Source organism: Oncorhynchus gorbuscha, linkage group LG02 (assembly GCF_021184085.1).
Source record: "Oncorhynchus gorbuscha isolate QuinsamMale2020 ecotype Even-year linkage group LG02, OgorEven_v1.0, whole genome shotgun sequence".
In the NCBI taxonomy this organism is placed as follows: Eukaryota; Metazoa; Chordata; class Actinopteri; order Salmoniformes; family Salmonidae; genus Oncorhynchus; species Oncorhynchus gorbuscha.
In genome coordinates, this window is record NC_060174.1 from 94,577,495 (window position 1) to 94,598,516 (window position 21,022).

Genomic DNA, 21,022 nt, shown 5'->3' on the forward strand with positions numbered 1-21,022 from the left:
TTGTGCAAATGGAATAGACAACAGGTGGAAATTATAGGCAATTAGCAAGACACCCCCAATAAAGGAGTGGTTCTGCAGGTGGTGACCACAGACCACTTCTCAGTTCCTATGCTTCCTGGCTGATGTTTTGGTCACTTTTGAATGCTGGCGGTGCTTACACTCTTGTAGTAGCATGAGACGGAGTCTACAACCCACACAAGTGGCTCAGGTAGTGCAGATCATTCAGGATGGCACATCAATGCGAGCTGTGGCAAGAAGGTTTGCTGTGTCTGTCAGCGTAGTGTCCAGAGCATGGAGGCGCTACCAGGAGACAGGCCAGTACATCAGGAGACGTGGAGGAGGCCGTAGGAGGGCAACAACCCAGCAGCAGGACCGCTACCTCCGCCTTTGTGCAAGGAGGAGCAGGAGGAGCACTGCCAGAGCCCTGCAAAATGACCTCCAGCAGGCCACAAATGTGTATGTGTCTGCTCAAACGGTCAGACTCCATGAGGGTGGTATGAGGGCCCGACGTCCACAGGTGGGGGCTGTGCTTACAGCCCAACACCGTGCAGGACATTTGGCATTTGCCAGAGAACACCAAGATTGGCAAATTCGCCACTGGCGCCCTGTGCTCTTCACAGATGAAAGCAGGTTCACACTGAGCACATGTGACAGACATGACAGAGTCTGAAGACGCCGTGGAGAACGTTCTGCTGCCTGCAACATCCTCCAGCATGACCGGTTTGGCGGTGGGTCAGTCATGGTGTGGGGTGGCATTTCTTTGGGGGGCCGCACAGCCCTCCATGTGCTCACCAGAGGTAGCCTGACTGCCATTAGGTACCGAGATGAGATCCTCAGACCCCTTGTGAGACATATGCTGGTGTGGTTGGCCCTGGATTCCTCCTAATGCAAGACAATGCTAGACCACATGCGGCTGGAGTGTGTCAGCAGTTTCCTGCAAGAGGAAGGCATTGATGCTATGGACTTGCCCGCCCGTCCGTTCCCCAGACCTGAATCCAATTGAGCACATCTGGGACATCATGTCTCGCTCCATCCACCAACGCCACGTTGCACCACAGACTGTCCAGGAGTTGGCGGATACTTTAGTCCAGGTCTGGGAGGAGATCCCTCAGGAGACCATCCACCACCTCACCAGGAGCATGCCCAGGCGTTGTAGGGAGGTCATACAGGTACGTGGAGGCCACACACACTACTGAGCCTCATTTTGACTTGTTTTAAGGACCTCACATCAATGTTGGATCAGCCTGTAGTGTGGTTTTCCACTTTAATTTTGAGTGTGACTCCAATTCCAGACCTCCATGGGTTGATAAATTTGATTTCCATTGATCATTTTTGTGTGATTTTGTTGTCAGCACATTCAACTATGTAAAGAAAAAAGTATTTAATAAGAATATTTCATTCATTCAGATCAAGGATGTGTTATTTTAGTGTTCCCTTTATTTTTTTGAGCAGTGTATATCAACGAATTGGCGTGGGCACTAGAACAGTCTGCAGCACACGGCCTCACCGTACTAGAATCTGAAGTCAAATGTCTACTGTTTGCTGATGATCTGGTGCTTCTGTCACCAACCAAGGAGGGCCTACAACAGCATCTAGATCTTCTGCACATATTCTGCCAGACCTGGGCCCTGACAGTAAATCTCAGTAAGACCAAAATAATGGTGTTCCAAAAAAGGTCCAGTCGCCAGGACCACAAATACAAATTCTATCTAGACACTGTTGTTCTAGAGCACACAAAAAACTACACATACCTTGGTCTAAACATCAGCGCCACAGCTAACGATCTGAGAGACAAGGCAAGAAGGGCATTCTATGCCATCAAAAGGAACATAAAATTCAACATACCAATTGGGATCTGGCTGAAAATACTTGAATCAGTTATAAAACCCATTGCCTTTTATGGTTGTGAGGTCTGTGGTCCGCTCACAAACCAAGAATTCACAAAATGGGACAAACATCAAATTGAATTTCTGCATGCAGAATTCTGCAAAAATATCCTCTGCGTACAACGTAAAACCCTTAATAATGCATGCAGAGCAGAATTTGGCCAGTACCTGCTAATGATCAAATCCAGAAAAGAGACGTTAAATTCTACAACCACCTTAAAGGAAGCAATTCCCAAACCTTCCATAACAAAGCCATCACCTACAGAAAGATGAACCTGGAGAAGGGTCCCCTAAGCAAACTGATCCCGGGGCTCTGTTCACAAACACAAACAGACCCCACAGAGCCCCAGGACAGCAACACAATTAGACCCAACCAAATCATGAGAAAACAAAAAGATAATTACTTGACACATTGGAAAGAATTAACAAAAAAACAGATCAAACTAGAACACTATTTTGCTCCAAACAGAGGGGACACAGTGGCAGAATACCTGACCACTGTGAGTGACCCAGACTTAAGGAAAGCTATGTCTATGTACAGACAGTGAGCATAGTCTTGCTATTGAGAAAGGCCGCCGTAGGCAGACCTGGCTCGCAAGAGAAGACAGGCTATGTGCACACTGCCCACAAAATTAGGTGGAAACTGAGCTGCACTTCCTAACCTCCTGCCAAATGTATGACTATATTAGAGACACACATTTCCCTCAGATTACACAGATCCACAAAAAATTTGAAAACAAACCCGATTTTGATCAACTCCAAAATCTACTGGGTGAAATACCACAATGTGCCATCACAACAGCAATATTTGTGACCTGTTACCACAAGAAAAAGGGCAACCAGTGAAGAACAAACACCATTGTAAATACAACCCATATTTTTGTTTATTTATTTTCCCTTTTGTACTTTAACCATTTGCACATCATTACAACACTGTATATATACATAATATATATAGTCATGTCTTCATTCTTTTGGAACTTCTGTGAGTGTAATATTTACTGTTTATTTTATTGTTCATTTCACTTTTGTATATTATCTACCTCACTTGTGTTGGCAATGTTAACATGTGTTTCCCATGAGAGAGAAAAAGTTAGTGAGAGAGAGAGAGAGAGAGAGAGAGAGAGAGAGAGAGAGAGAGAGAGAGAGAGAGAGAGAGAGAGAGAGAGAGAGAGAGAGAGAGAGAAACAGAGAAACAGAGAAACAGAGAAACAGAGAGAAACAGAACTCTGTTTGGCTCATTTCACTGGACTCTGAATGGCAAATACAGCTGCAGCAGCCAGACACGAAACCCCAACATGCAAATGCCATAGAGGTCAACAGAAAAACATCCCAACACCAGAGCAAGAGAATCCTTCGCCTTAGAAAGGTTTTTAATTGTCTTCATAAACTCTCAGTAGAGAAAGTGTAAGCCTCAGCGGTTGCTTCAGTAAGGCAGGGGTGTCAAACTCATTCCATAGACATCTGACTGTCTGCTGTTTTTTGTTTTTTCATTTCAAATAAGCCCTAGACAACCAGATGAGGGGAGTTCCTTACTAATTAGTGACCTTAATTAATCAATCAAGTACAAGGGAGAAGCGAAAACCTGCAGACACTCGTACCTCAGTTCGACACGTGCTGTAAGCAGTGGTGGAAAAAGTACCTCAATTGTCATACTTGAGTAAAAGTAATAGAAAATTACTGAAATAAAAGTGAAAGTCACCCAGTATAACCAGTATAATTCTACTTGAGGAAAAGTGTAAAAGTATTTGGTTTTAAATATGCTTGAGTATCAAAAGTAAATGGAAGTGCTAAAATATAGTTAAGTATCAAAAGTAAAAGTATAAATCATTTCAAATTCCTTATATTACTCAAACCAGACGGCACAATTTTCTTGTTTTTTATTTACGGATAGCCAGGGGCATGCTCCAACACTCACATAATTTACAAACTAAGCATTTGTGTTTAGTGAGTCCACCAGAACATAGGCAGTAAGGATGACCAGGGATGTTTTCTTGAAAAGTGTTTGAATTGGACAATTTTCATGCCAAAATGTAACGAGTACTTTGGGTGTCAAGGAAAATGTAAAAAGTACATTGTTTTCCTTAGGAATGTAGTGAAGTAAAAGTAAAGGTCGGCAAAAATGTAAATCCTAAAGTAAAGTACAAATACCAACAAAAACTACTTAAGTCGTACTTTAAAGTATTTTTTACTTAAGTACTTTACACCACTGGCTGTAAGGTAAAGCTAAAAAGGGTTGGGGAGGTCTTGAGGGAGGGGGTGGGATGTTATTATTGATATTGTCCTTTCCTTTGTCTTAAGTCTCTGTTTGTGAGCATATCATTTATGAATAATCACAAAATAATCACACATAAAAAATACAACAAAGAGATTTCAAGAGCTGAGTCTCCCTCCCTATTCTTCAGACTTACTAAAGGGGAGAATCTATTGAAAGTATGTTGTTAGCTAATATACTGTATCTGCGATTAAAACCTGCATTTATACTCGAGCATTCACAGATACAGAGGTTTGAAACATTCACATAATGGCTGTACAACAGTCATCATGCCTGACTTTATGTATGTGTGAGAAAACAACTAGTGTAGTTGAATATGTCATTCCTACAGGCTCCTGTAGACAGGTTTGACAGACATTCCACTGGGCACAGACTTAAATTCAACGTCAAATTTCTATTTAGGCCTACGTTTGATTGGACATTTCCGAAACTTCTTTACGTTGATGACTTCTTTCAAATCAAATCACTTTTCCACTTTGATTCAACATCATCAGAAGGAAAATCTAGATTTGTTTTGTTAAAATGACAGTGAAACAAAGTTGATTGAAAAGGTTTGCGGGGATGGTTGCCTCTTTCAGACAACCAGAAGACTGTTGACTGTACTGTGTCCTGATGTCCTCCAGAGCTGCGCTGTAACTGTATGCAAATGTATGATGCAGCATGCAAATCAATAGGAGATCCACACCAGAGAAAGAGAGAGCGAGAGAGAGAGAAATAAATCCACTGAAACTGATTGCTCTAAAATGCATTCTCTGATTTTAGAAAAATTTGAAAATGTTGCCATATTTCCTATTTCAATTCCATTATTAATCAATTAAATTATTAAACTTGTATGACACTTTTGTGTGAGAACAAGCCTACTACTGCTACATAGCCAAATCAGGCAGAGGTCATGTGGAGTCACACAAAGCACTGCATTTGCACATGTCAGTAGATCGTCTCTTGTGTGTGAGATGTGTGGACCAAGTCGGTTTAAACTTATTGATGACGATGAAAGACATAAAAGACTCAAAGAACCAGCACAGATACGCAGATACTACACTAGTTCTTATTTGCATAGTTAAATTTGTGCTGACCAGTCTGAACACGAAGGAAAGAGAGGGCATGTTTGACTGTTAAATATCTGTGTCTGCGGTGTGAGCCACGCCCTTAGCTAATTATTTTACTGAAAGGGATGAGAAAGAGAACGACATAGGTGACACCAGAGTGTGTGTGTGTGTGTGTGTGTGTGTGTGTGTGTGTGTGTGTGTGTGTGTGTGTGTGTGTGTGTGTGTGTGTGTGTGTGTGTGTGTGTGTGTGTGTGTGTGTGTGTGTGTGTGTGTGTGTGTGTGTGTGTGTGTGTGTGTGTGTGTGTGTGTGTGTGTGTGTGTGTGTGTTATCACCGTTTCAAAAGACATGCCAAAGAATGATGGTGCCTATGTTGTCAACTTTGTATCTGTAAAAGTGTCTGTTAAGGCGTTTTTTAAAACAAGATTTCACAATACTTCTTATATCTTGTTCAGTTAATCATGATCATAGGGATGGATTACCACAAGATGTGTAGTCACAATGACATGCAATTTTCAGTACAATGCTAACCATAGGGCAAGGAAGGGTGACTGCAAAAACGGTTATGCTACCCATTGTTGCTATTTTGAGATCAATACGATACAAAACCTTAATTGACATGTATATCTCAATCAATACCTGAAATATATTTGGGGATAAATTAATGAATGAGCTGTAGTGTAGTAGCATTTATACTCCTTGCCAGTAGATGCCGCCACATTGTGTCCATTGTTAGGACCGCAGAGGAGCCTTTAATTTACCCGGAAGTATTTGGTATTTTTCGCGCAACGTTTTCAGTCCGAAAGAATTTTCTCCTCATTCATTCAGAACATAAATCACACAAATTCACAAACATGTAAGTTCAAGAGTGCAGTTGATTATTCATTTAATGTATCAACTAAATGCGTTTGTTTTGCAATGTGTGCTGGGATTTGGTTGTAATGAGCTTGCTCAAAGTTGACTGAATCGTTCTTATACAGGCTAGCTAGCTAACGTTAGTGTGCTTGAATCTGAATTGCTCACGTTAGCTGCAAGTTATAGAGAGCTATCTCGCTAACCATTGTTGATAGCTAAACAAAATAATGAGGTATGGTTTAACTTTGTTACTCTTTCCCTTTGACCTCATCATTATGCAGGTTTTTGTTTAGTCTGATGTATTTTCTACAATTGTTTATCGACTTTGGGTCCTTGAAAAGAGCTATATCCCATGTTATTAATATTTTGCACATTTGAGTTACCTAACTAATACCTATAACTAGGTTTTAGATTATGCATTTTGACACATGTTATTTGGTCTTTCTAGGAGTTTGCTGAATAAACCCAAGTCTGAGATGACTCCAGAAGAGTTGCAGAAACGAGAGGAGGAAGAATTCAACACTGGACCACTGTCTGTGCTCACCCAGTCCGTGAAAAGCAACACACAAGTCCTCGTCAACTGCCGCAACAACAAAAAGCTACTTGGACGAGTCAAAGCCTTCGACAGGTAATGAATTGAATGAGTAACTGAAAATGGCAGAAAATAAACTACTTTTCCATCACCTTCCAGATCATGACCTCATGTCTTGTTTTGATTATTCTATTACTTGGTTCCCAAACCCCATTTCAATTAGCGTGTACACTGAACAAAAATATAAATGCAACATGTAAAGTGTTGGTGCCATGTTTCATGGGCTAAAATTAAAAAACTCCCAGAAATGTTCTAGGCGCAACTAAAAGTGTATTTCAATCAAATTTTGTGGACAAGTTTGTTTACATCCCTCTTAGTAAGCATTTCTTCTTAGTCAAGATAATCCATCCACCTGACAGGTGTGGCATATCAAGAAGCTGATTTAACATGATCTTTACATAGGTGCACTTTGTGCTGGGGACAAGGCCTCTTTAGAATGTGCAGTTTTGTCACAACACAATGCCACATGTTTAAAGTTTTGGGGGAGTATGCAATTGGCATGCTGACTACAGGAATTTCCACCAGAGCTGTTGCCAGAGAATTGAATGTTAATTTCTCTACCATAAGCTGCCTCAAACATCGTTTTAGAGAATTTGTCAGTACGTCCAACCAGCCTCACAACCGCAGACCACGTGTAACCACGCCAGCCCAGGACCTCCACATCTGGCTTCTTCAACTGCGGGATCGTTTGCAGGAGGGTGCTGGGGAGTTTTCTGTCTAATAAAGCCATTTTGTGTGGAAAAACTAATTCTGATTGGCTGGGTCTGGCTACCAAGTGGGTGGGCCTATGCCCTCAAAGGTCGACCCATGGCTGCACCCATGCCCATTCATGTGAAATCCTTAGATTGGGGCTTAATGAAGTGGCCCTAAAATAAAGGGCCTTTATATAAACTGTAACTAAATTGTTGCCTGTTGAGCTTTATATTTTTTGTAATGTATAATTTCACATTGTCTTCTCTCTATGTAGGCACTGCAACATGGTGTTGGAGAATGTGAAGGAGATGTGGACAGAGGTCCCGAAGAGTGGCAAGGGGAAAAAGAAGTCCAAGCCAGTGAACAAGGACCGGTACATCTCTAAGATGTTTCTGAGAGGGGACTCTGTCATTGTTGTGTTGAGGAACCCTCTTATCACTGGGACTGGGGGGAAGTAGACTGACATCTCACCCAAAGTCTGTACCACACTGGGTCATAATAATTAGTACACACCGCCCCGTTTTGGTCAGTTTTCTTCTGTTTGGTTTCTAGTGAATACTACCCTGCTTTAGCTGAGAAACTACAAGAGCAGGGCAATGTTCATCAGGACACAATGTTGTGGAATGTTCAAGCCCCTTTTTAGAATGAGCAATCACATCAATCTAAAATGTTCCACAGCATTTGTCAAGTACATGAGATTGTTTTAGTCACTCGGTCTTTTCAATCTGTTTGCTCTCCACACCAGGGCTGTGTTCAACAGGCCAAAATGTTGTGGAACATTTCGATATAAATATACAATGTGGAACAAACATGTGCCTCTGACATCTAGAATAAGGAATCACGTCAGCTCTATTCATTACATTTCTATATTAAACGTTCCACAATGTTTGACTACTAAACGTGGCCCTGGGTCAAGTTCTGTAAGCATGACATGGAGAAACTCTTTTAGTAGTGGTGGTATTTCTCAAACACTTTGTTTTCCATTTTTAAATCTTTTATATTTCTGCTTAATGAATTCGGCTCAGAACTCTATTAATCATGGATATTGGATATCTTTTAGTAAGGCCCAAGTTTTCAAAATGTGCTCTGCAACAGGACATCAACTAAACCAGAATTTATTTCTTCCAACCTCTTAGAGCTGAGAGATTAGTTTAACCATATGTGACCTTAAGTTGCCCTTTTGAACATGACCCCTCTGTTTATGTGATTTAATATTGTTTGATATGATTCCAACATCCAACACACATAATGGAGACAAATTAATATTATTGGCTGATCTTGTCATAGTTTTTCAAACTGCTGAATTTTGTACTCAAAGCTCCAATCTGATATCGGCCTGTTTTATTATTGAGGCGGTGATACAATTCCTACAAGGAACATATTGTTTTTTTCTCTTTTAAATATTTTAATAAACAAATGTTTTTCTTCTCCATCTCTGAAAGCCATGCATTTAATGTAAATTAAGAAAACCTGCAAAACTGGCCATCTTGTGTGGAAGTCGCTTGATGGCCATGCTATAAAGGACTAAATGGTTAAGTACACAGTGTACAAAACATTAGGAACACCTGCTCTTTCTGTTAGACTGACCAGGTAAATCCAGGTGAAGGCTATGATCCCTTATTGAGGTAACCTGTTGAGTTCACTTCAATCAGTGTAGATGAAGTGGAGGATACGGGTTAAAGGATTTGTAAGCCTTGAGACATGGATTGTGTATGTGTGCCATTCAGAGGGTGAATGGGCAAGACAAAATATAAGTGCCTTTGACCGGGTATGGTAGTAAGTGCCAGGCGCAATGGTTTGATTGAGTCAAGAACTGCAACACTGCTGTGTGTTTCACACTAAACAGTTTCCTGTGTGTATGAAGGAGATATTGACAACTGTGGGAAGTACTGGAGTCAACATGGCCAGCATCCCTGTGGAACGCTTTCGACACCTTGTAGTCCTTGCCCCACAGAATTGAGGCTGTTCTGAGGGCGAAGGGGGCTGCAACTCAATATTATGAAGGTGTTCCTAATGTTTTGTACACTGTATAGAGCCTAAACTGTTGTAGGGAATGTTTAAGGTTATTGGTTAACATCACATTTGTGGTAAAAGTAACACTCGGGTCATTGCAAAGCCAGGAAATGGATGAGTCTCTCAGCCTTGAGCACAGTACAGCATGCAGAATGTGATATTTCAATGCCCTCTAGTGGTGGGCTAATCTGTATGATATCACTGAAGATTTCTTACTAATGTTAGGTTTTGGAAAACAGTACAGAAAAATTGACTAACAACACCACCACTCTTGTCAAGAGGGCGCAACAGCGTCTACTTTCTAATGCGGCTGAATAAATTCTGCATGCTTCCCCGGTTCCTCCAAATACATTACTACCGAATCACCGTCGAGAGCGTCCTGACCGGTTATATCACAGCCTGGTACGGGTTTTAATCCATCCAAGACAGCAAGGCCCTCCAGTGGGAGGCTAAGATGGCCTAGTACATCACAGGAACCGTGCTCCCACCCATCCAGGACATCTACTCAAAACGGTGACTGAGGAATGCTCGCAGCATCATCAAGGTCCCCACACACGAGCTGCTCTCTCCTTTACTGTCGGGCAGATGGTATCGGAGCATGAGGTCTGATACCAACAGGCTCAGAGATTCTATCTACTGCTGATGAACAATTGAAATGGACTGACGCTGCACCTTAGCACACATGCACTCATGAACACACACATTTACAGTTGAAGTCGGAAGTTTACTTACACTTTAGCCAAATACATTTAAAGTCAGTTTTTCACCATTTCTGACATGTAATCCTAATAAAAATTCCCTGTCTTAGGTCAGTTAGGATCACTACTTTATTTTAAGAATAAAATGTCAGAATAATAACAGAGAGAATGATTTATTTAAGCTTTTCTTTCTTTCATCACATTCCCCATGGGTCAGAAGTTTACATAGACTCAATCAGTATTTGGTAGCATTGCCTTTAAATGGTTTAACTTGGGTCAAACGTTTTGGGTAGCTTTCCACAAGCTTCCCACAATAAGTTGGGTGAATTTTGGCCCATTCCTCCTGACAGAGCTGGTGTAACTGAGTCAGGTTGCCCACCAATTTTCTACAGGATTGAGATCAGGGCTTTGTGATGGCCACTCCAATACCTTGACTTTGTTGTCCTTAAGCCATTTTGCCAAAACTTTGGAAGTATGCTTGGAGTCATTGTCCATTTGGAAGACCCATTTGCGACCAAGCTTTAACTTCCCGACTGATGGCTTGATGACGCTTCAATATATCTACATAATTTTCCCTTCCTCTTGATGCCATCTATTTTGTGAAGTGCACCAGTCCCTCCTGCTGCAAAGCACCCCCACAACATGATGCTGCCACCCTCGTGCTTCATGGTTGGGATGGTGTTCTTCGGCTTGCAAGCCTCCCCCTTTTTCCTCCAAACATAACGATGGTCATTATGGCCAAACAGTTCTATTTTTGTTTCATCAGACCAGAGGACAATTCTCCAAAAAGTATGATCTTTGTCCCCAGGTGCAGTTGCAAACTGTAGTCTGGCTTTTTTGTGGTGGTTTTGGAGCAGTGGCTTCTTCCTTGCTGAGCGGCCTTTCAGGTTATATCGATATAGGACACGTTTTACTGTGGATATAGATACTTTTGTGCCTGTTTCCTCCAGCATCTTCACAAGTTCCTTTGCTGTTGTTCTGGGATTTATTTGCACTTTTCACACTGTTGTGTCTTTGGCTATGCCGGATTAAGTGATATGACATGCTATTCTATAAAATAATTTATCCGTAATTAATATTACCTGATTGAGATAATCATGTAAATGTAATTAACTAGAGAGTCGGGGCACCACAAAATAATATTTATAGAGCTGTTATCTTCCGAATAAACTCTTAAAGACCTAGTAATATTTTACATCAATAGCAGTCAATATTAATCGTCACCTTAATTCAGTCTCATCTGAAAGTTGTACATTTTTGGTTATCTTCGCGAACCCTGGCTAACAAGGTGAATCAGCGATACAAAATTGGGTTTAATTATTTATTTACTAAATTCCTAACTAATCACACAGAATTACGCATACATATAATTAATCATAACTTGATTACAAATTACGTCATAAAGGAAAACGTCCCTAGCAGGCGGAACAGATATGACAGCTTGTTACACAAAAGAAAAGGGGCTGGGTTTGAGTGAAAGAGCGTGAAGACTGAGGAACAAAGGGCGAAGCTGTGCTATTGTAAATACAGTATCTTATGCATTCTAGATTACCGCCCATTTGGAAAAGGAAAATGCAATAAAGCTGTGCTTCGGTAGGTTGGTGGTAGATTGAAGGCCGTGTTGCCAAACCGAGTCCTTTGTCCTTTGAAAAATGTCTCTGGTGGTCAATTGGATACGTTGTAGTAATGTCTTTGTGTGATAGATGGGGTACTCTGTCTATTCCTTCCTAACCCTCATTTTCAGCTGCTGTTGCTAACTCAATGGCTAGGAGATATCACTTCTGTAGTGAATAAGAGTTCAAAGTTCATACCATTCGCAACCAAAGCTCACGCTGATGTGGCTTCGTTCTGTAGTTATTATCGGACCGTCGTCCTCACTGTTCCTCGGAACAGGAGGTTATATTGTCGTCAAGGCTTTATATAGGAAGGGAGAGGAGGGCGTGTTTGAAACATTTTATAGCCCATGTCCATTCACAGGGGCGAGCCACTGATTGAGCAGAGCCCTACCTGATGAAACCCAAATCTCACATTTTAGAAGCTAAAATCACATTTCATCCCATCACAAATAATTTCATATTCAAACGTTTAAATTGAACAACAATTCCATGTGAATCCGATAACTCTGATGTGTAGACTTTCCACTGTAGAGTTTGTCATCTTATCATTGATAAGAATGTCTCAGATGCAAACCGAACTGACATCATATTCATTAAGTACCACTGCATATGTTCAATTGGTCAGATGACCAGAATATCGTTAATTTCCCCCCACCTTCTGATGTTCACAGAATCTCTATGTTAACCAAGGGTTTTGCAACTGTAACATCAGTAGGATAGAGAGAGGAAAAAGGGGGGTAAGAGGTATTTATGACTGTCATAAACCTAACCCCAGGCCAACATCATGACAACACCAAAGTACATTCATCTCTAGGACACAGAACACATCCCCTTCCTGAGCAGTATGATGGCTGTGTGGTCCCATGGTGTTTATTCTTTCGTACTATTGTTTGTAGAGATGAATGTGGTACCTTCAGGTATTTGGAAATTGCTCCCAAGGATGAACCAGACTTGTGGAGATCTACAAAACAAATCTGAGGTCTAGACTGATTTACTTTGATTTTCCCATGATGTCAAGCAAAGAGGCACAGAGTTTGAAGGTAGGCCTTGAAATACATCCACAGGTAAACCTCCAATTGACTCAAATGATGTCAAATAGCCTATCAGAAGCTTCTAAAGACATGACATCATTTTATGGAATTTTCCAAGCTGTTTTAAGGTACTGTCAATTTAGTGTATGTACATTTCTGACCCACTGGAATTGTGATACAGTGAGTTATAAGTGAAATAATCTGTCTGTAAACAATTGTTGGAAAAATTACTTGTGTCATGCACAAAGTAGATGTCCTTACCGACTTGCCAAAAGTATAGTTTGTTAACAAGAAATTTGTGGAGTGGTTGAAAAGCGAGTTTTATGACTCCAACCTAAGTGTATGTAAACTTCCGAATTCAACTGTATAGACATTCATTCTACACACACATCACAACTTCTGCTACACGTGTTATTATACTGCTCAATTTATACACTTTCCCCCAACCTTCCCCAATACAGGTGTAAATATTGGACTATAAATTGTGCATTCCTGTATTATAATAAATGCTAACATGTTTATTCTATTCTAATGTCATTTACTTTGTATTCTCATCTTCTATTATTTAGTGTTGCATTGTCGAGAAGGAACCTGCAAGTAGCATTTATTTGGACGATGTATACCATGTGTATCCCGTACATACAACTATGGAACCCTAACCTGTTCACCGGACGTGCTACCTTGTCCCGGACCTGCTGTTTTTGACTCTACCGCTCCAGCAGTCTCTAACTCTGAATGCTTGGCTATGAAAAGCCAACTGACATTTACTCCTGAGGTGCTGACCTGTTGCACCCTCTACAACCACTGTGATTATTAGAATTATTTGACCCTGCTGGTCATCTATGAATGTTCAATAATTTTGGCCATAAACTGTTATTATCTCAACCCGGCAAAGCCAGAAGAGGACTGGCCACCCCTCAGATCCTGGTTCCTCTTTAGGTTTCTTCCAAGGTTCTAGCTTTTCTGGGGAGTTTTTCCTAGCCACCGTTCTTCTACATCTGCATTGCTTGCTGTTTGTGGTTTTAGGCAGGGTTTCGGTAAATATATAAATACATTTGATTCATTGAATACAATTTGAACTTCTTTTTCACATTTTTACCACATCACTTTTTAGAATGTTAATATATTGCCTAATCATTGGACAAATGTAATTTCAGTAAGTATTTCCCGTTTTTGAAGTACCCATGCATAAATTACCCAATTTGTCAGTAAACAGGAAGGTTTTTTTGTGTGAAGATGTCCGAGAAAGGATATGAAAGCCTCAAATTTCAAAACTCTGAAAACACTGTTGGTGCAATACATTTGACATTTGCTGCAGAGCATAGCCATAGACATTTGTTGGCACGATAATGTTCTCGTTCGTGGCTACACAGTCTCTTTTCCCCATATGTGACCTATTGGAAATGGATTTCCATAGTATGTTTTGCCAACATAAGCATCCTTCTATTTGTATATTTTCATGTTGAGTAGTGATAGGCATATCACTAACCCTGATCCTAGAGTGTGCATGCCCGTATTGTTCCACCTCTAACCTGATTCAACAAGACCCTGACTATTTGAATCAGGTGTGTTTTAGTGCTGTGCTCTCCTAAAATTCTACAATAAAGAATACATTCTCTACCTTAACAAATGTTTTAATCCCAAAAAACATGGCAAGCCATGGATGAAAAACCTTATTTAGGCCAGGGAAAGTCTATTTGAACCCAGGCTGTAATACCTACACGTTTCAATGAGACAACCATAGTCCCTGTGCCCAAGAATGCCAAGCTAACTTGTCTAAATTATTATCACCCCGTAGCATGCACATTGGTAGTCATGAAATGCTTTGAAAGGCTGGCCATGGCTCACATCAACACCATCATTCCAGAAACCCTGGACCCACTCCAATTCGCATACCACCCCAACAGATCCACAGATGATGCAATCTCTATTGCACTCCACACCGCCCTTTCCCACCTGGACAAAAGGAACACCTACAGTATGCGAGAATGCTGTTCACTGACTACAGCTCAGGATTTAACACCATAGTGCCTTCCAAGCTCAGGACCCTGGGACTAAACACCTCCCTCTGCAACTGGTCCCTGGACTCTCTGACGAGCCACCCTAATGTGGTAAAGGTAGGCAACAACACATCCGCCACACTGACCCTCAACATGGGGGCAACTCAGGGGTGCGTGCTTAGTTCCCTCCTGTACTCCCTGTTCACCCACGATTGTGTGGCAAAGTACAACTCCAACATCATCATTAAGTTTGCCGACGACAAGATGGTGGTAGGCCGCTTGGTATGGCAATTGCTTGGCATCTGACCGTAAGGTGCTGCTACAGATGGTAGTGCATATGGCACAGTACATCCCTGGGGCCAAGCTCCCTGCCATCCAGCACCTCTATACCAGGCGGTGTCAGAGGAAGGCCCTAAAAATGGCCAGACTCTAGCCACCAAAGTCATAGACTGTTCTCTTTGCTACCGCACAGCAAGTGGTACCGGAGCACCTAGTCTGGGACCGAAAGGCTCCTGAACAGCTTCTACCCCCAAGCCATAAGACTGCTGAACAGTTAATTAAATGTCTACCCTGATTATTTGCAGGACCCCATTTTTATTTGCACAGACTTTCTTGCACTGGCTCTATGCACACTTACTGGACTCTACCCACACACTCACACATACTACACTGACACTCCAATACACACACACTATATATGCTCACACACCTAAAACACACATGCACATTTACACCACACCCACTCTTTCACATACGCTGCTGCTACTCTCTTTATTATCGATCCTGATTGTCAAGTCAATTTTACCACTACCTACATGTACATATTACCTTGAATACCGCAACTATCTTGTACCCTTGCACATTGACTCAGTACTAGGACTCCTGTATATCATCTCCGTATTGTTATTTTATTGTGGTAGAATTTTTCTGACTTTTCTTACTTTATAACTCTGCATTGTTGGGAAAGGAAGGCTCATAAGTAAACACCTCACGGTAAAGTCCACCTGCTGTATTCAGCACACGTGACAAATACAATTTGATTTGAATAGGCTCAAGTGAACAGCAACAATGGGCTACGTGGATGGGCGTTCAGATCAATGCGAAATCTGGCGCCACGTGAAAGAAAATAGTTCCCCATTCAAATCGTAGCCCCTTTAGCACGATCCAAAACAATCTCTGCCTCTGTTTCAGGAGTAAACTTCAGTAGTCGAATAGAAGCGGTGTGGCCTGATGAGGGATGGTGATAGGATTTGACAAGCTTGCCCCACTACTCCATTCAGTCATCCATTGAAAGATGTTACTTTGAATGAGGGGTGTACTCCGATTCTGTTATAAAGGTTTCGTGTGTTGCTAAACGTTTTGCTACAGAAATCGTTTACTCCAAACTAAAAACCTTTTGCAACGAAAACGAGAGTTTCTAGTTGACAAATTCAGGTAAGCCCCTCCCCGTTTAGGTCCATTTGCTCGGTTTGCTTCCTTTTGGTTGTTAAACGGTAAATGAATACACCCGGTGGTGCAATCATTATTCCAAAACGTTTAGCCACTGAAACTTTTTACTCCAAACGGAAATACCGCGAGAGTTTCCATTGGACAAATGCATGTAAATCCCTCCCCGTTTCGTTCTGTTTGGTTCCTAGTGAATACACCCCTGGAAATTATCGTGGTGTGTGCTGCTGTCTACTTCGCCCATTCGTGCACAGCCCGATTAGGGTGGCTAGATTGATACATGTGTGTATCACATCTTTACCATCGTTATATCTTATGTCTTCTATTTTTCCACACCGGCTTCTCATCGGAAACTAAACATCTAGCTTGGGAGAGAAGATTTGCAGTCTCGCCAAACAATGAGGTAAGGGCGTGGAAAATCTGATCTGTGCACTTGCCTGTTTTGTTTCGATATTCTATGTTACAATTTCGCGTTTGCAACCTTGATGTTAATTGTCATGATTTATTTTGTTTTATAAAGGAACACATTGTATCCTCACAATGGTAGAATTTCCCGTGTCATTTATTTTTTATTCTCAAAATGACAAAATGGTCAACAAAAGAGGCTACGAACATGATTTATGGTTAGGCTATGCACATGTGGGGCATAGCATTAGCAAAATAGTGTGAACGTAGACTACCGGTGTTTTATACCTATCTGTAAACATGACCATACTCAGGCTGCTGCAGATGTAGGCCTATTTATCATATGTAGACGACTGGTTATAGCCCGCCCCCATACAGTGTAGTTTGTAGCCTATCTCAAGGGGAAAATATTTGCAATGTCACATTTTCTCCAGTAGCCTAGATTCTCGCTTTCAGCCAAGTTATTGTCCAAACGTAAGCTTCTTATTATACACAATTCTGATTTAAAAACATCTCGCTGTGGCACTTCGCTAACTCAACTTCTTGAAGATGTTGACACTGAGAAGACACTATGGCCTTGATAACAGGATGTAGGCCAGGGATCATCAACTAGCTCTTGATCATTCATGACTCTCCGTTCCATTACATTACACATATGAGTCATTGTGGCCGAAGGCATTTTCTTTAGGGGGGAGTTTTAAGCATCGCGACGCTCGGTCTGAACATCGCTTGAGGTATGTTTTTTTTGGAAAGGACCGTATCTTTCATATCAGCAATGAATCATTTTCGAAAACAAAATGTTACCTTGATACAACCCTTTTTATAGGGTCAGGGTTCCCACACCGCAATATTTCAATCTTTAAAGCGCTTGTTTACGGAAAACAGACGACTACTTGTGCAATTAGCTACCTGCATCTCCGAACTCCTGTGTGTAAATAGAAGAGACTCCACAAACGTGTTGTCACTGAGAAATAATTTCGACTGAAACTGTGTTGAAACAGTAAGTGTGTGTTTTGCATTTGTGAAATTATTTAGATGTTATATGAAAGTAGATGGATTTGTTTATACCCGCACCACAATTGAGAATCGGTTCAGGTTTAGATGGTGTGTTTTGGCTTCCGGAGAGCCAATTAGACGCTTTAACAGAACGTGTAATAATGTCATTGAGCTTAGAAGTATCGTTAGGCACATTTAGTCCAATATTGGGTTCATCATCAACTAGATTCAGCCGCAGGTCGATTTTTTTTTTCTTGATTGGATGTTCAGGGGTCAGAACATAATTACAAATAACTTGTACTCTGCAAGAAGCCCAAACAAATATAATATTTGACTAAAACATAATCCTTTCAAATCTTGCGTACATTTGTATACGATCACCTTTATCTCTCTGTTCTGCGTGAGAATACTTTGGAACAGATTTCCTAAATTAAATTCACTTTGAACCAGGGAGGTCACTAAGGGCCTGGCTTTCGCCCGAAATAATTTTGGGTCAGCCCAGAATCTTTGGCGCTCCTGCTATAGTGTAAAAAAATAAATAAAAAAAGATTGCTCCGCTTAGTTCATTTAGCTATGGTTCCGTTAAACTCCCAAATTCATCCAACCTTTATAATCGGCCACTTTTCAGAATGGTGCCATGTCTAGCAAGATCACTTAATGATTCATTAGTATTCTACATAACAAACCGATTATAATAGCATGATAATGTTAGGCTACTCTTATACTAAAACACCACGTAATTTCTTGTGCTGAAATGTTGAATAGGCTTTGATTGAAACAATACAGGTGGCTGTGTTAAACTCCATCTTCTATAACATTCGATTAAACCGTAGTTAGGCTGATTAACCTACATCATTCAAGAGGATCGAAATGCATATTTCCATGAAATTGCTTGGGATCAAATGGTTGGCATTCATGCAGCATGGACGTTTCACCTGTACTACTTGAAGAATTAGCATTCAAGATTGACAGTGATCACTTATAAGGTAGGCCTAATTTTGTGTTTTAGGATTTAAAAAGTAGAACATTTTCATTGTGCCAGGTGTGGACATAGGCAATAGTGCAATTTGGATGTATGTATTGTGCATTTTATGTATATTCTAAAAGTATTTTATTGAATAGGCTACATGTCGGCACCAACATTCATTCAGAAATTATGTACTAATAATAAATAATTATGCTCTGGTAGGCTACCTAAACAAACAGCACTTCATCACTGGTTATAATGTCAATAATACTAGGTGTAAAACAATTACCACGTTTGTTCAACTGATAATTCCAGCACTGTTTTGATTGGGACAGCATCATTGCACTACTTTTTCCTTTTCTGATGCATTTCAGTCTCCTAGCCTACTTATGCAAATACAAATTTTTACACTATTCCCATATGCTTTTGAAGTCATCTGACATCTTTGTTGGCTAGGCTACTTGCTCATAGATAATTACAAATATTATTGTCGCAGTAGGACAACCAACTAAATAACCTCCATATGGGGTTACTGGCCATAATCCATTGAATTTAATAATAATAAGTGTTGATTATTTGGCCTTGTGGAAAATTGCTGTAGATCGTGTGTTGTCACATTGCGAGCGCATAGCCCTACAGTTGGGAGTTCCGCAATTGGGCAGCCTGTGTAGCAAATATCAAACATAGTTTGTTGTTGAGATGTGGTTGTCAGTGAACAGCAGGTGGCTGCTAAAAGGTCTTTTGCAATATTTCAAAATACAATTGCAGGGAGAAACAGTTTGGATATGTGAGTGCCAATGGAAAGTTGGTGGACTAATTTCCTCCACTCTTTTCATGGGCCTATGTTATTGGTTGCACTTAAGAAATGGGTCATTCATTTTATTGAGCTTAGTATGTCAATGTAGCTTGTAATTTTGGACATTTGTGTGGTGTAAAAGATAATTTTGTAATGTAATATGATGTTGAATTGCAGGAAATTATTTTAGAAAAGGCCAAAAAAAATTCTTGGACCTGCAAACCCCTCAGTCTCTGGTCTTCAGGACTGATCCCCAAATGTTATGAAACTCTGGTGACAGTCCTGCTCGGAGCTGATTCGCTGGTGTCTTTAGTCTTTTATGAAAATAAAAACATATTTTTATTTTTTTAGCTCTGGGAACTTGGGGTGCCAAATAAAATCGCCCACAGGCAACCCTGATGTAGGCTATGATAACATCATAATGCTAGTGTGTAGGATTACTGCAGGGTATGTGCAATTGCTTTTCTTACACTGAAAGTATTTCTTCCCCATGGGAGAGACTAAATGCATTTGCGTTGTTATACAGAAAGGAAATGGACGTGTCACTGCAGTGTGAACCTATCCAAGCCAAAGTGAGTAAGGTGAGTGTGTCTCCCCCATAAGGTTGGACCTCAGAGGTCATGTCATCCTTTAGAGTTCATTACTATCCCAGCAGCTGTGGTGTAATGGTGTGAGCAGAGACCCTCTCTCAGCCAGCTATAGAGGATGAATGCAGAAGCCTAATCCCTGAGGTATCAGCGGAGAAGGCCCCAAAGCTCCCCACCAGAGTGGGAATCAGGTTCCATTAACACTCATCCTTGATTACATGACATCATGTGCAGACTAATGTTATAACCCCCAGGAAATGCTGCCAGTAAATGAAATTCAACCTGATGGACATGTCAATAGATAAAGTAGTGGATGGATGATAACGCTGTCTGAGAAGCAGGTATCCTGTGATAGGGACAGTTTCCCGGATACAGATTAAGCCTAGTCCTGGACAAAAAAAGCTTGCTCAATTTGAAATAGTCCAGGACTAAGCTTAAACAGCGTCCAGGAAACAGTCCCAAATGTCAGATTTAGTCAACCATCTATCTACTGATGCAAAGTTTGCATCTGCTGTTTTCAAGAGAGGGGAAGAAACCTAAAAGGAAGTACAAAGGGTGAAACAGGCTGAGAGAAGAACTCATGCTCATGTATAAATGTTAAAGTTGCATTACTTACAATATAGTAAACTATCCCAAATGACTCAAATGATCACTTTGCCATTAAATAAATGCTTCATAAACTTGACTGAAGGGGATGTATGGCGAGATGAGGAACGAAAGGCTGATTGTGAGAGATGTCAGCACATTAACATCACTTCAAGCTGCAGAGTCTTTCAGTATGTGGCTGTCAGTGAGGTGGCCGTGGTTGGTCACACACATTAAAAATAGCTGTCACTCATGCCTCTCCTCAGGACTGGTGGCTCGCTCTCTCACCCGCACACACACCTCTGCAGTACAACAGACAGACACAGTCTCACATGCCACTATACACTATTATGGGCACACAAAGAGTGGGGGACATTTCTGTTCGAGTTGATACAACGTTTCCAGTTATTTCTGAAGTCATGAGCCAGGGCTTGAAGGTGTGAGGCGCTTGAATTCTGTCTTTCTATTTTTAAATACATCTTACTTCTCTATTTCTGCCTATGTGTATGAGTGTCTCAGTGCCTTCGGTTTTCA

The 21,022-nt window shown here is 41.0% G+C and overlaps 2 protein-coding genes across 5 annotated transcripts in view; both read left to right on the plus strand.

The window, feature by feature from the left end:
- Positions 1-5,915: 5,915 nt before the first annotated feature.
- LOC124013439 (small nuclear ribonucleoprotein Sm D2-like) lies at positions 5,916-8,780 on the plus strand. The gene is made up of 3 exons (XM_046327789.1): positions 5,916-6,064; positions 6,512-6,691; positions 7,623-8,780. Coding segments are annotated over exons 1-3 (366 nt in total). The 5' UTR covers positions 5,916-6,062; the 3' UTR covers positions 7,807-8,780.
- Positions 8,781-16,310: 7,530 nt separating this feature from the next.
- The window catches only part of LOC124013452 (vasodilator-stimulated phosphoprotein-like), a 48,903-nt gene continuing 44,191 nt past the window's right edge, over positions 16,311-21,022 (plus strand). The window contains exon 1 of one of the 4 annotated variants that reach the window (XM_046327793.1): positions 16,311-16,555. In XM_046327793.1, coding sequence (XP_046183749.1) covers positions 16,551-16,555 — 5 coding nt within the window. In that variant the 5' untranslated portion in view covers positions 16,311-16,550. Of the gene's footprint in view, positions 16,556-17,061; positions 17,292-17,377; positions 17,558-21,022 lie in introns of those variants that run through there. The other 3 variants (XM_046327790.1, XM_046327791.1, XM_046327792.1) reach the window with 3 other exon arrangements.

Bases quoted from the DNA above. Each gene is read 5' to 3' on its own strand.
- LOC124013439 (XM_046327789.1), top strand. The intron at 6,692-7,622 runs GTAATGAATTGA...CTCTCTATGTAG, and splicing joins CGAGTCAAAGCCTTCGACAG to GCACTGCAACATGGTGTTGG.